The sequence below is a fragment of the Hemiscyllium ocellatum genome, chromosome 5 (assembly GCF_020745735.1).
Source record: "Hemiscyllium ocellatum isolate sHemOce1 chromosome 5, sHemOce1.pat.X.cur, whole genome shotgun sequence".
NCBI classification, from domain to species: Eukaryota; Metazoa; Chordata; class Chondrichthyes; order Orectolobiformes; family Hemiscylliidae; genus Hemiscyllium; species Hemiscyllium ocellatum.
The window spans coordinates 54,442,605-54,459,033 of NC_083405.1; the positions used below are offsets into that span (position 1 = coordinate 54,442,605).

The 16,429-nt window shown below is 39.7% G+C and overlaps 1 protein-coding gene across 1 annotated transcript in view; it reads left to right on the top strand.

The window, feature by feature from the left end:
• Window positions 1-16,429, top strand: part of si:dkey-256h2.1 (uncharacterized protein LOC337520 homolog) — a 246,445-nt gene that overhangs the window by 107,196 nt on the left and 122,820 nt on the right. Inside the window, exon 8 of the mRNA XM_060824762.1 lies at window positions 6,280-6,431. Coding sequence (XP_060680745.1) covers window positions 6,280-6,431 — 152 coding nt within the window. The remainder of the gene's footprint in view (window positions 1-6,279; window positions 6,432-16,429) is intronic.

The window sequence follows — 16,429 nt, forward strand, 5'->3', positions numbered from 1 at the left end:
TGTTTAATTGTTCACTACCAAATAGAACTAGATGTGACGGGACTGTAGAGCTCAGATCTGATCCATTAATTGTGAGATTGTTTAGCTATGTCTATCACTCACTGCTTGTGCTATTTGGCATGCAATTAGTCCTGAATGGTAGCTTCACTAGGTCGACACCTCATGGTTACGTATGCCTTTTCTGCTCTTTCTGCACTCTCCATTGAACCAGGGTTAATGTCTGTGGCCATGTGCCATGAGGCTGCAGGTTGTGTTGGAGTACAATTCTGCTGCTGTTGATGGTTCACAGCACCTCATGGATACTCAATCTTAAGATGCTAGATCTGTTCGAAGTCTGTCCCATTTAGCACACAGTACCACACAACATGATTTAAGGTTTTATTAATGTGAAGGCAAGACTTTGTCTCCACAGGATTGTGCATTGGTCACTCTTATCGATACTGTCATGCACAGATGCATCTGCAGCCAGCAGATTGGAAAAGATGATGTCAAGTTTGTGCTTTCCTCTTGTCGGTTACTCCCACTCTATGTCTCAAATACATGTATATTATACCTTGCATAATTAAGAAATGCATTTGAGTTTGTTGTAACTGTAAAGAAAATCAAAGTCCAATGTTTGTTTGTTCTCCAAATGCAAAGACTGGACAGAATCAAACTACATTAGTAAAAGTGTAGGTAAATAAAGATTGTTTTATGAATAAAATATATTTTGTAATTAAGATATATAATGATCTGGTGATTGCATCTGTCCAAAGCTGATTGCCAGAAATATTCCTTTGATAACAATAACTTAGATTAGACATTTATGAACAAATAAAAGCTACATTATCTTTTTCTGCTTCTCCAAAACAGCAGCAAGGACAGGATACATAGTTTTAAATTTGGCAGTATCCATGGAGAAAACGCAGAGTTAACCTTTCGAGAGTAGTAACCCTTCTTCAGAACAGTTATGAAGAAGGGTTGCTGGACTCAAAATATTAACGTTTCTTTGTCTCCACCGATGCTGCCAAACCTGCTGAATTTCTTGACCAATTTAAGTTTTTGTTTCAGATCTTCAGCATCTGCAGTTATTTTGTTTTATTAGATAATATTAGATAATTTCAGATTTGTCTGGTCAACTGTTTGGAGGTAAGTTCTTATTTTAAAAATGCTCTGCTCTAATCTATTTCCCTCCTTTCTGGGATTCCTGTATGTGCTCTGTATCTCTCTTTAATTTCTAGTTACAAATAATGTCATGTCTGAACCCATGTCCAATAATTTTATTTCTACAATACACTGAACTACCAACAGATTTTAAATAGTTCAAAATCTACTTGGTGGATTTATCCATCATTTCCTTCATTTTGGTATTCTCTCACCAAGAAATCAGAAGGTTGAATGAAAACAGTTAATGATTTTTATTTGTGATAGAATTGAGAAATGTTTGGACTGTTGAAGCAGTGTGAGGAGGTGGAATCAGCGCATAATCTGCCTTGCGTGTGACACTGCCAATTTGCAAATTGAGATGGCTCCATACCTCCATTTTACAATCTTTCAGTTTAATGAAATTCTGAAGGTCATCACTCCTGTGGATCTGTACCCCAGCAAGGTGTCAACGCCTCAGGGGAGGAGGAGGTGCAAAAGAACAGTGTAAATAAAAATAAACTGTTTTTCAAAATAAAGCAATTTTGCATCAATCCTTTAAAATGTGGATTTGATCCCACTTTATCAGCAGCAAAAGCATAACACCACTCATCAAATTGAAGCATTAAAATGCTCAATAATACACATCAAATAGTACAACAATATTCATTCTATTGTACTTTTTTGTTCAAAACTGTAAGCAACTATTCAGTAATATTAGTAAAATAGTTATCTATTTAAAAGTTAAATTTTATACATTTCAACTAAAGTATAAGTAAAGCAAGAAATTGTTATTTGAAAATAAAATTTGGTAATATTTTTATGAATTATGAAAGATGAGCAACACTACAAAACTGTTTACTGATGGAATTAGTTTTTATAACTAACTGGGAGAGCATATCTCTTTTGGCATGTGACATCATATGGTCACACGTTTTTGCAGAGTTGGGGAAATTGGACTTTCAAATATTAATTTCTGTTTAAAATAGAAATGGCAACAAGGAAAAATGAAAACTGCCTATTCTCTAGAACTTATGTTTTTTAAAGAGTTTTCAAAGCATTAAATTTCTTATTGATAGGACATAGAACATAGTGCAGTAAAGCATAGAACAGGCCCTTCAGCCCTTGATGTTGTGCCGACCTTCTATCCTACTGTAAGATCAGTCTAGCCTACATACCCTTCATTGTACTATCTTCCATGTGCCTATCCAAGAGTGACTTAAATATTCCTAATGCATCTGACTCTACTACTACTGCTGGCAGTGCATTCTGTGCACCCACCACTCTCTGAGTAAAGAACCTACCCCTGATATCTCCCCTAAATCTTCCTCTAATTACCTTAAAATTATGCCCCCTCGTAATAGACATTTCCACCATTGGAAATGGTCTCTGGCTAACTACTCTGTCTATGTCTCTCATCATCCTGTACACATCTATCAAGTCACCTCTCATCCTTCTTTGATCCAATGAGAAAACCCCTAGCTCCCCCAACCTTTCTTCATAAGACATGCCCTCCAGTCCAGGGGCAGCTTCCTGGTAAATCTCCTTTGCAACTTTTCCAAAGCTTCCACATCTTTCCTGTAATGAGGAGACCAGAACTGAACACAATATTCCAAGTGTGATCTAACCAGGGCCCGATAGAGCTGCAGCAAAATCTTGTGGCTCTTAAACTCAAACCCCCACTAATGAAAACCAACACACCATACATCTGCTTAACAACCCTATCAACTTGGGTGACAACTTTGAGGGATCTATGGACATGGAACCCAAGATCCCTCTCTTCTTCCATATTTCCAAGAATCCTGCCTTTAACACTGTAATCTGCATTCAAATTTGACCTTCCAAAGTGAATCACTTCACACTTTTCCAGGTTGAACTCCATTTGCTATTTATCAGCCCTTTTCTGCATCCTGTCAATGTGTCGTTGCGACCTACACCAGCCCTCCACGCTATCCACAACACCACCAACCTTTGTGTCACCAGCAAAGTTGCTAACCCACCCTTCTATTTCCTCATCAAAGTCATTTATAAAAATCACATGGAACAGAGGTCTCAGAACCAATCCCTGTGGAACATCTCTGGTCACCAAGCTCCAGGCTGAATACCTTCCATCAACCACCACCCTCTGCCTTCTATGGACCAGCCAGTTCTGTACCCAGACAGCCAGATTTCCCTGTATCCCATGTGTCCTTACTTTCCGACCATGGGGAACCTTATCAAATGCCTTGCTAAAATCCATGTACACCACATCCACTGCTCTACCTCATCAAAGTGTTTTGTCACATCCTCAAAGAATTCAATAAGGCTTGTGAGGCATGACCTGCCCCTCATAAGGCATGCTGACTATCTCTAATCAAACTATGGCTTTCCAAGTAATCATAAACCCTGTCTCTCAGAATCCTCGCCAACACTTTGCCCAACACAGACATAAGACTGATTGGTTTATAATTCCCAGGATTATCCCTATTCCCTTTCTTGAATAAGGGAATAACATTTGCCACCTCCAATCATCTGGCACTACTCCAGTGGACCGTGAGAACGCAAAGATCATTGCCAAAGGCGTAGCGATCTCTTCCCTCACTTCTTGTTGTAACCTCGGGTATATCCCGTCTGGCCCAGGGGATTTATCTATCCTTATGTTTTTCAAATTTTTCAGCATTTCCTTCTTCCTAACATCATTCTGTTCTACCATATCAGTCTGTTTCATGCTGTCCTCACAAACATCAAGGTCCCTCTCAGTAGTGAATACTGAAGCAATATTTTCATTAAGGACCACCCCTACTTCCTCCAACTCCAGGCGCACATTCCTTGCACTATCCCTGATCGGCTCTACTCTCATTCTGGCCACCTTCTTGTTCCTCACATAAGTGTAAAATGCCTGAGGGTTTTCCTAAATCCTACCTCCTAAAGCTTTTTCATGCCCCCTTCTAGCTCTCCTAAGTCCATTCTTCAGTTACGTCATGGCAACTTGTAACCCTCTAAACCCTATCCAGTCCTTGCCTCCTCAATCTTAAGTAAGCTTCCTTCTTCCCCTTGACTAGATGTTCCACATCCCTTGTCACCCAAATTTCCTTCACCCTACCATCCCTTCCTTGCCTCAGTGGGTCAAACCTGTTCAGCACTATCAGAAAGTCCTTCCTGAACAACATCCACATTTCTGTTGTGTATTTCCCTGAGAACATCCGTTCCCTCCCTAATTACCCCAGTTCCTGCCTAATAGCATTGTAATTCCCCCTTGCCCAATTAAATACTTTCCCATATCATCTGCCCCATCCCTCTCCATGAGTGTAGTAAAGGTCATGAGATTGTGATCACTATCATCGAAATGTTCTCCCACCAAGAGATCTGACACCTGGCATGGTTCATTGCCAAGCATCAAATCCAATATGGCCTCTCCTCTAGTTGGCCTATCTAAATATTGTGTCAGGAACCCTTCCTGACGTGATACTTCCCTTGATTAACAATGCCACTCCTCCGCCTCTTTTAACTTCCCCGCTATTGCTTTTGAAACACCAAACCCTGGAACATTGAACAACCATTCCTGCCCCTGCGATATCCATGTCTCTGTAATGGCCACAACATCATAGTCCCAAGTACTGATCCATGCTCTGAGTTTGTCACCCTTATTCCTGATGCTTCTTGCATTAAAATAGACACACTTCAACACAACACACTGACTGCACCTTTGCCCCATCAAGTGCCTGTCCCTCCTCACAGACTCTCTGCATGCTGTATCTGGCTGTTCATTACCTACTCCATCATCTGATTCCTAGCTCAGATTCCCACCCTCCTGCCAATGTAGTTTAAACCCTCCCAAAGAGCTCAAGCAAACCTCCCACCCAGGATAGTGGTGCCCCTCCAGTTCAGGTGCAATCTGTCCTTCATGTATAGGTCTCACCTTGCCCAGAGGGTATCCCAATGATCCACATATCAGAAACACACCCTCCTACACCAGCCCTACAGTCATATCTTCATCTGCACTCGCTCTCTATTCCTAGCCTCACTAGCACGTGGCACTGGTAGCCATCCTGAGATTACTAGTCTGTTTGCCCTGCCTTCTAGCTTCCAACCTAATGCCCTATATTCTCTTTTCAGGTCCTCCTCTCTTTCCTGCCGATGTCATTGGTGTCAACGTGTACCATGACTTCTGGATGCTCTCCTTCCCCATTAAGAATCCTGCAGACGCAATCAGAGACACCCCTGCCCCAGCACCCAGGAGGCAACACACCATTCGGGAGTCTCACTCGTGACCACAGAATCTCCTGTCTGTTCCTCTCACGATTGAATCTCCTACCACTATTGCTCTCCTATTCTCTCCCTTTTCCCTTCTGTACTAGAATCCTGGCTGCTGTGGCTTTCCCCTTGTAGGAACCCCCTCCCCCAACATTATCTAAAACGATATACTTATTATTGAGGGTTATGGCCACAGGGGGTCCCTGCACTGTCTGCCTATTCCTTTTCCCTCTCCTGACAGGCAGCCAGCTACCTTTGTCCTGTAACTTAGGTGTGATAGCTGAGATTAGAAACTAATGCAAATTGCTTTGATTAACATTCTCCATGGCTAAATTTTTTTTTTCCCATTCTAAAGACAGTTGATCTATGAGGACTTGAATTCACTGGTGCAGTTGCTTTTTGTTAACTTGCCCAACTATGTATTAGCCATTTATTCTTCATCTGTGAGCTGAGGCAGTTCTGAATTACTCAGCAGCACGGGCAGCAAAGCTCAAGCATAATCTTGTTCACATGCATGAAACTCCCAGCAGCAATCACCGAACAGGAAATAAAAGTTGGAATTCTGGCTATTCTTCTTGTCTTTACCATTACTCAGGCTCAGAACAACTTGCTTTGTGACATTGAACTCACAGATTTTGTGGTTCGGTTCTACAAGCAGGGTATTTATCAACTGAGTCATTGAGAAAATTCAGAAAGTTGCCTCAGAAATGTTTAGTTTACCAATTATTCAGTTAGCATTGCAGTATCTTTTGCAGACACAGCCAGGGAATGTGCTCAGAGATTCTCTCACTCCTGAGCTGTAATTTCATTGATTATACATTGCAGGTAGGAGCATCTCTGAGGAAGAAACTTTGAGCTTCTTCCTTCTCCATTTCCCATTGAATGCCAAAAACTTCAATCTGACCTTTACATTTATAATTACAGACGTATTGGCCGCTGGTTAACAGATGTCTCACCACTTCTACCACTGATTACTACTAAACAATGCACATTTACAATGAAAACTGCACCTTGGGCCATGCCATGGAAACCATCCCTCAATCTTCGTTTTAGTAAAAGGAGCCAGTCATCATCAGGTAGGAAACAACTATATTTTGTTTATATTGAATAGATTTGTCATGAGTGATTAAAACCAATTTTAAATTTTCTTTAATGAACCTGTTTAAAATAATTGAACTGGGCTACATTTCATTTTTCATTATGTACAGAATAGAGAACAATGGAGCAATTGTTGTTAAAGTATTATGAAGGGAAAAAATCTGTGTAAGAAAGAGAAAAATACTCAGCGAAGTAATCTAACAAGAGCCAATAAGAGCTACAGTAACTGTGGTTTTGTTTGGATTGTTCAGCTGCAAAATCTGAATTAATAATTGTAATCAATAATTGTTTCATGAGACAAAGGACATACTCTTCATTGATAAACTACTGTAATATAGATCACTTCCAGGAGTGCAAAATAGGATAATGTGAAAATTCTACAGTTCTTCATTCACTTGAAAAATGGAGAATCCCAGGTTGTATGCTGGTAACTTAGGAAATTACTGAAACAGTCAAAAAGTGTGGCACTGAACTGATGATTCTCCTGCTCCTCAGATGCTGCCTGACCTGCTGTGCTTTTCCAGTGCCACACTTTTCAACTCTGATCTCCAGCATCTACAATCCTCACTTTCTCCAAATTACTGAAGTATGCCAGTGAAATCACAAGAAGAAATTATTTTGCTTGTCATGCTAACTGGTAAATGGCCATAACAGCACACTAAAATTGAAGCTGTAGCATATTCGTATGATAGTGACCAGTTGGGATGCAGACAGACTTTAACCTCACACCTTTAAAGCTTTGTCTGAGCTGAGATGTCACCTTTTTTAAATAAAACCTTAAGTTATCTTGGGGCTGTGACTTGACAGAAGCTCTGGGGTTTACATATTAATCACTTGAAACCTGCATCCCCGTTCTAAGTGATTAAAGACTTTAACAGCAATCTAGGTTTGTTCAATACTTCACATCAGTTGTATGACACTTTGATCATTTACCATAAATTCTGTGTCCTATGATCCTGCCCCACTAGCTACCTGACGAAGGAGCAGCACTCCAAAAGCTTTTACTTCTAAATAAAGTTCTGATCTAGTGTTGTGTGATTTTTAACTTCTGGACTTGACAATCCCAACACACTGCTGGCTGACCTCAGATATTTTAATTTCCAGAATCACACCCAAAATTCTGCTGTCCTGTGTCAAGTCCCAGTCATTCACTACATCACTGCTGTTTGCATAATTTGTCACAATTCAATGCAGCCTCTCTACTGTAAACTTCTCCATCTGTACATTCCAGTTAACAAGCACTGAGCTGACAAGCTTCACCAATAACCATATGAAACATAATTGGTGAAAAAAATGAAAAACCGCCTCTTCATTTAGAGATCATCCTTGCCAATTTTCTCTTTAATGTTTCCAAAGTTGGATAGTTCCTTGTCTGGTGCACTATCCAGTTTTGCACAATGGCCTGAAGGCTGTTTGTCTGTACTCCAGACAGGCACTTTAGTAATGATTCATTCATGGGATGCAAGCATTACTGGAAAAGTTGATATTTATTGTCAATCCTTAATTGCCCTTGAGAAAGTCAGAATGAGTTATCTTCTTCAATTGCTACAGTGTGATGAAAATACTGCCACAGGGTGGTACATGTTTGGAATTCTTTTTCACAAATGGCAGTTGATGCTTGATCAGTTGTTAACTTTAAATCTGAGAGAGGTAAGTTTTTCTTAAGCAAAGTTATTAAGGGATATGGGTCAAAGTCAAGTATATGGAGTTAGACTGCAGATCAGTTACAATCTCACTGAATGGTGGAAGATTCTTGAGGGGCTGAACGGCTTACTCCTGTTCTGATGTTCCTATGTACTGCCAGGTAGGGTTTTCCAGGATTTTGACCTGGTAATGATGAAGCAACAGTAATGCCTTTCAGGATAGTGGAGGAAAACCTGCATTTGGGAGTGTTATTCTTTACCTGCTGTCCTCCTTTGAGATGCACTGTTAAAGAAGCATGAAATGGTTGCTGCAGTGCATCTTGGTGCTCTCTGCTGCTATAGAGGGTAGTAAGGGGTGAATATTTAAGGTTGTGAATGGATTGCAAACAAGCTGGGTGCTGTACCTGACTGATGTTGAACTACTTGTCTTTTGAGCTGGACTCAGCCAGGAAAGCAGGCAGTACTGAATCACAGGGAGAAAGTGAGGACTGCAGATGCTGGAGATCAGAGCTGAAAATGTGTTGCTGGAAAAACGCAGCAGGTCAGGCAGCATCCAAGGAACAGGAGATTCGAGGTTTCGGGCATAAACCCTTCTTCAGAAGCCTGAAGAAGGGCTTATGCCCGAAACGTCGAATCCCCTGTTCCTTGGATGCTGCCTGACCTGCTGCGCTTTTCCAGTAACACATTTTCAGTACTGAATCACACTCATGGCTTGTGCCCTGTAAATAAGGAAAGATTTTGTGCAGTCAGGAATTGAGTCACTTGCTGCAGAATTCCCAGCCTCTGACAGTCTGTTGTTATAATAACATTGAAGTGACTGATTCAGTTAAGTTTCTTGATCATGATGCATCTGTCCCCCAAATATGTTGATGGTGGGGGTTTTGATTATGGTAATGGCATTGAATACCAAAGGAGGGTGGTTTGACTCTGTATTGGGTGGAGATGGTCACTACCTCACGCTTGTGTGGTATGTAAGTTACTTGTCTCTAGCACTTCAGCTAAGATTTTTGTTGGGGCTATAGGCTTCATTGTATTCTGTATCTGCAGCCATTTCTTCATAACTCATGTGAGCACTAACTGCTTTAATATCTAAGTAGTTGCTAATGTAACTGATTACTATGCAATCATCAGTGAACATCTCTATTTTTGATCTAATGAAGCATCTAAAGATGATTGTGTAAGATATCATGCCAAGGAACTCCTGCTGAGATAATTGTCTGTAACAAACACAGCAATCTTCCTTTGTGGTAAGTGTTACTATAAATGGAGGAAAATATCTCCCCTCATTGCCATTAACTCAATGTCACTAAGGATCCTTGATACATTTGATCAAATGTGGCTTTAATGCCAAAGGCAGACATTCACACCTTACCTTTAGACTTCTGCTAGTTTCTCAATGTTTGAGCCAGGAGGTTATGGGAAATCCAAACTGAGCATTGGTAGGCAGGCTTTTTCTGGGTAAATGTCAATTGCGAGCATGATTCAGGGGACTTCCGGAACTTTGCATATGTTTAATTGCATGGTAACTGACGAGGAATCGGTTTAGTTCAGTTGGCTGAATTGTTGGTTTACAGAGCAGTGTAAGACCAACAGCACGGGTTCAATTCCCATCACTGGTTTGAGGTTACCATGATGGGTTCTCTTTCTCAACCTGTTCCCTCGCCTGAGGTCTGGTGGCCCTCAGGGTAAATCACCACCATTCTCTTCTCTCTAATGAGAGAGCAGTCCCTATGTTCTGGTAAGACTATGGCGATACAACAACAGGTAAGAGGTGACTGATAAATGGTCAAAACTGATTTGTCATGCTTTTTATACACAGGACATACATTGGCCACTGTCTACTTTATCAGATAGTTGCACTGGAATAAATTGAGTCGAGGTACATTGAGTTATGGTACACAAGTCTTTAGCAATTCAGCTGAGATTTCATTGGTGCTGAAGGCTTTACTGTATTCTGTATGTTCAGCCATTTCTTCATAACGCATGGAACGAATTGACTTATTTGAAGAATGACTTCTGTGAGATGTTCTGAGAAGGAGGCCAAGATGAAGCAACCACACAGCGCTTTTGGTTATAAATGGTATATTTGCTTTATGTACTGTATGGGGCTCATAATTTGGCATTACTTGTGAACTTTGCACTACCCTCACAGTAGAATAATTAAGTTGCAATATGTTCTCATCTAAAACTAGAAGTGCTGGAAAAATCTCAATAGATCTGACTGGATCTGTGGAGAAAGAATCAGAGTTAATGCTTTGAATCAAATATGACTCTTTTTCCGCCTGATGCTTGTAGTGCCAGCATCAGCATGAGGCAGAAGGCACTGTAGCACAAAATTTCAATGACGCTAGTTTCTTTTAGATAAGATAAGAAAGACATTTTGCAATATTCACCAACTCATAAGGTAACTAACTTGCTATATTTGTGCATGTAGCTCAGTTTATTCTTTTTTCTTGACATACGTAGAGCTTTAGGTGAAAATTAGGACTGCAGATGCTTGAGATTAGAGTCAAGAGTGTGGTGCTGGAAAAGTACAGTAGGTCAGGCAGCATCTGAGGAGCAGAAGAATTAACATTTCGTGCAAAAGCCCTTTATTAGGAAGGGCTTTGCTTGGCCATTGTCAATGTTACAATTTCCCTTTGCTTTCTTGTTAAAACACTGCTAAAACATTTCTTGTTTATACTTCAAGATTTCAGAAAGATAAGACTTCAAATGATGCAGCAGGGGAATTTTTGTATTCAATCTTGTGAATATTTTAAACAATTTTCTTTTTGGAAATCTGAATCATGTTGTTTCTCACGTACATCGAAGGAAAACTCACTAAAAGATAAAAGATGCAGTCTACTGAAATTGATTACAGTTTTTGCAAAGTGCAGATTCCTTTGATTCAATCAATTTCACGGAATGGAAACATGTAAACTGAAGTGACTGAGTGATATTAGAACGAAACCAACTCATCCTGCAATTTCCCACATCTTTTGATATAGTTCAGTGACAAGTACGTATGCATAGCGTGACCGCAATAACAATTCCAGAAATCTGAAACCCTTCATGTACCTTATGTCAAAACAATTTTTATAAAGCCTATTTATTATTTATTGAAACTCTTTATACCAACATTTCTTTACCCTTTGTTGATATTATAAAACTCTATATTCTTGGCAATGTTTTAATATAAAACACAATGTCTCTAAAAATTTTGTTTTATCACTGGCATTTGATGTCTACTAAAAACATAAGTACTTAGTGACCACCACATAAGGCTATGAATTGGTGTCTTACAAATCTTTAGATATTCAACATAAAAACATTTCTCCTTATTACCCCTGTTGGACAATGTGTCGAAGCAATAAAACTAAAGTAAAATGCTACGATTTTCAATCAGAATAGAGTTCAGGCTTGCAGCAGTAATGTGAAGGAATTACAATATACTCATCACATCACATTTCAAGCTTTGTTCACCACATTGTGAAAGATATATGTGCATTAATGGAGGGCAAAAAGAACAAGAAGGTCTAGAATATAAAAGAGAATTTGGCAGATGCTTGTAAAATATTAAATAATATAACTGAGCTAAACCCAAATTATTATTACACACTAAATCAAGAAAGTAGAACCAGAGGGCAAAACACTGAAATAGTAAAAAAGCAAATCAATGAAGAAATTAGGAAATAATATCCTCAAATTTTGATAAATGCTTGCAATAATCTGTAGGTAGGTATTAGAGCCTAAAACTTCAAAGACAATCAGAATAGAATTAAGTGCTGCAATAGAAGAATTACCTGACTGAAGGAATCGGCTCAATGGGCTTTTCTCATTTTTTTGTTTGTTTGAAAAGAAAATGGTTTGAGGACATTTGCTTCCAAGTTTGTACAACAACAGAGCATATTTGCTAAAGGAAACAAGAATCAAAACTTTTTGTCTTGTACCCATTAGGACTAGGATGCAAGGTTGGTTCATCATTGGCATGGAGGTATAACAAGAACAGTTAATTGTCAATCTTAGTTCTTAGACCAGACACGTTGATAGTGATTGGTCAGGGTGTTGCCATGGGAAAGCAGATAAGATTAGCAGTTTTTATGACCATGGAGGATGCAGGAAGAACAAAAGACAAAGATCTCTGATGAAATGAAGATCTGGGGAAGAGAGCAGAAAATTTCATGGTATAGCAGTCAAAAAGAATGGTGATAAATAAAATGAGGAAACAAAGAGTATGTTTGACCAAGGCCTGAATTACTACATTAAAAAATCTGAAAGGGTAAGGAAAGAAATAAGATAAGACTGATCCATCTAAAGAAACAAAATAAGATGAAAAGTACATAGTACAAGATGGAGGCAGAGGTTTTGATCTGAAGTTGTTGAACTCAACGTTGACTCTAGAAGACATACGGTTACTGAAACAAAAGACAAGATACTGTCCCTGAGTTTGCACTAAAACTTATTTTGTTTTGCATAATTGTTTAAGTTTGTTAAATGGAATCTGCTGGTTTTCATCTTTAGGGCTACATATTCATGTCTGAATGATCATTTCTAAAGAAAGCAAATTACAAGTTGCTTATTCTGATAGCACTAAAATGTTAGGTGTCAGTTTTGACCAGATTTTTTTTTCAGCACAATCTGGGTAAACCAAAGCAAAATATCAGGGAAATTCAAACCTAAGTTGTATCAAGGATAAATCAGGTTCTCACTATCTTTAATAATTGCTTAAGAATAATTTTTTCCCCAAACAAGACCTATCACAAAGTTGGCCACACCCAACAATGGTAACAAAAAGAATGGCAAGTTTTGCCAATTGTGGCTGATATTAGCCATTTGATAAGGGTTCTCAAATTGATTTACTTTTTGTAAGTGTACTGACATTAGTGGGCACTTTGAAAGTTTTACTCACAGTAAAAATATTTAATTCAGGAAGAAATTGATTAGTACATACCAATTAAACTACTAAGTGGTTCGGCATAGTTTTAAAGTAACATTCATCAATGATAAAATCAGATTACTGAGAGATGGAGGACTAGATACTTAGTAAAAAGGTTTAGTTTTTTTTAATTACATATCCATTTTCAAAACATTTCTTCCAATTATCCCCTAAAATATGTGAATGAATATTTTTAATGCAAAGAATTAAAAAAAATCTTCTACTATGCTGTCCATTTATGATGGTGCATGAAATATTTTATGAGTGTGATTATGCAACTTGGACAAAATAACCATCATAGCGCAGGCAAAACAGAGAAATGTGAGAGAATTCTTTGAAACTTAGCACTCTAACTAGAACTAAGTCAATAAACATATTGAACTGAAACCTGTATACAAACACTCAGATACAGAACTAGAGGTACCAAAACACATAAATACCAGGTGGGAAGGGTCACCAACACTTTATCAAAGACACACTGATGATGTCACCTAGCGAGATGAAGGAACGTCTGCAGAAAACAGTTTGGCGAATGAATCTGTGACCTCAACTCCATGACTCACTTCAATTATATCGAATCAGAGTGATTTCAAGTACAATTTAAGCAAAGTTCCCCGAATTTGTACAGAGTGGAAACTTTTCCTAATGTGCTATTGAAGAGCTATTACTCTTAGAATTGTCCATAGGACTGAGTTTCTTTTCCTTGTCATTCATGAGATGTGGGCTTGAGATGTTCCCCAGAACTCTGTGGGAAGCTAGGAAAGTGATTGCTGGGCACCTTGCTGAGATGTTTGTGTCATCAATAGTCAGAGGTGAGGTGCCAGAAGACTGGAGGTTGGCTAACGTGATGCCACTATTTAAGCAGGTAGGAAGGAAATGCCAGGGAACTATAGACCAGCGAGCCTGACATCAATAATGGGCAATTGTTGGAGGGAATCCTGAGGGACAGGCTGTACGTGTATTTAGAAAGGCAAGGACTGATTAGGGATATTCAGCATGGCTTTGTGCATGGGAAATCATGCTCATGAACTTGATTGTGTTTTTTGAAGAAGTACAAAGAGGATTGATGAGGGCAGAGCAGTAGACATGATCTATTTGAACTTCAGTACGGCGTTCAACAAGGTTCCCCGTGGGAGAATGGTTAGAAAGGTTAGATCTCTTGGAATACAAGGAGAACTAGCCATTTGGATACAGCACTGTCTCAAAGGTCAAAGAAAGAGGGTGGTAGTGGAGAATTGCTTTTCAGACTGGAGGCCTGTGACTAGTGGTGTACCACAATGATCAGTGCTAGGTCCACTACTTTTCGTCATTTATATAAATGATTTGGATGTGAACATAGGATACAATTCTGGTCTCCTTCCTATCAGAAGGATGTTGTGAAACTTGAGATGATTCAGAAAAGATGTGCAAGGATGTTGCCAGGTTTGAAAGATTTGAATTATAGGTAGAGGCTGAATAGGCTGGAGCTGTTTTCCCTGGATTGTCAGAGGTTGAGGGGTGACCTTATAGAGGTTTATCAAAACATGACGGGCATGGACAGGATAAATAGACAAAGTTTTTTCCCTGGGGTGGGGGAGTCCAGAACTAGAGGTTTGGGGTGAGAGGGGAAAGATATAAAAGGGACCTAAGGGGCAACCTTTCATGCAGAGGGTGGTATGTGCATGGAATGAGCTGCCAGAGGAAGTGGTGGAGGCTGGTACAATTACAGCACTTAAAAGGCATTTGGATGGGTATATGAATAAGAAGGGTTTAGAGGGACATGGGCCAAGTGCTGGCAAATGGGACTAGATTAGGTTAGGATAACTGGTCGGCATGGATGTGTTTGACCAAAAGGTCTGTTTCCGTGTTGTACATCTCTATGACTCTATGACTCCATGTGGGCATTAATGAGTGAGCCAGCATTTAATGCCTATCACTAATTACTCTGGAAAAGGCTATACCATGAGATTCCTTCATGGACCATGCGGTGTAGGTTACATCAAAGGTGTTGGTAGGAAGGGAGTTCCAGAATGTTGAACTAGTAACTGTGAAGGAATGGTGATATACTCCTAAGTCTGGATGCTTTGTGGCTTGGAGAGGAACCTGCATGTCATGGTATTCCCATGCATCTGCTGTTCTTGCCCTTCCAGGAGGTAGAGGTTATGGTTACAGACGGTGCTTTCAAAGAAGTGTAGTTTTTCAGGCAGTTCTGGAGTATAAATCTTCAGTAATGTAACCAGAGTGCTGTCAGGGAGCATAGCCTTTACAGTATCCACTTGTCTCTTGATATCAAGTGGAGAGAATGGCTGAATAGCCACCTATAGTGAAAGAGATCTCAGGAGAAGGACCCAATGGATCATCCGCTTGGCACTTCTGTCTGAAGATCGCTGCAAGTGCTTCACCATTGTTTCTTGCAATGATGTGCTGACCACCCCATCCAGTGAGTATGGGGTTCTTTGTGGAGCTTGCTCCTTCAGTTAGTTTCTGCCTTGTCCACCACCATCCATGAATAGATACGGCAGGATTGCAGTGCTTAGATCTGATCCGTAAAATATGTCTCATTTCAAACTATTTCTAGGCCTGTATGCTTATGCATTAATATGCAAATAAAGTCAATAGGCCCAATGATTAGATAAATGTTGAACTATTGATTTAGATTACCAGATACAATGGCCCAACTCTACAGGTTTCTGGATCATCAGAGACTGGACACCGAACCAAATATGTGTATCTGCACCCTATTGAGGTTCTAAGGCATGGACATACCATGAATTCCCTGGGAAGTTACAAATTGGAATTGGTAATTCACTTTCTCCCAAGGATCCTCCTCAAGGTGTCTAACTTTGACCTAGATTTAGAGACTTTGGACAGTTTCAACATACTTACCTGAATAGTTATCCTGGAAAATTTATACGGAAAATAATTTGCCTAAATCCAGAGTAGCTCCACATTTGACCTCCAATAATTCACATTGATGCTTTGACTGTCCTCAACTATGCTGAAAATCCTAGTTATTCCGAAACTATCTACTCAACCATTGCACTACCTTGCTGACTATCCAAATACCTCCTAAATCAAATTACCAGCTCACATACCAATCACCTCATCCATTTTCCACACCACCAATCTACCATTTCATCCATCTACCAACCTACACTTTTGCCATCATAACCATTTGCTATCTCATCTACATACCACCTCACCTGCCAGTCATCCCAATCACCTACCATCTCACCTACCTTTCACCTCACCCACTTGCTACATCACACACTTACCACCCTCTCCATTTTAACACTTACCAATGTACTACCTCATTCATCCATCACCTTCCCCATCTACTACGCTACTCACCTAGCCACTTTATTCAGTGCATAAAGGGTATGGAGTGGCTTGACTGAGGAATAAGGACTGCGTAAACGTGAGATGGTGTGAGAGGTCC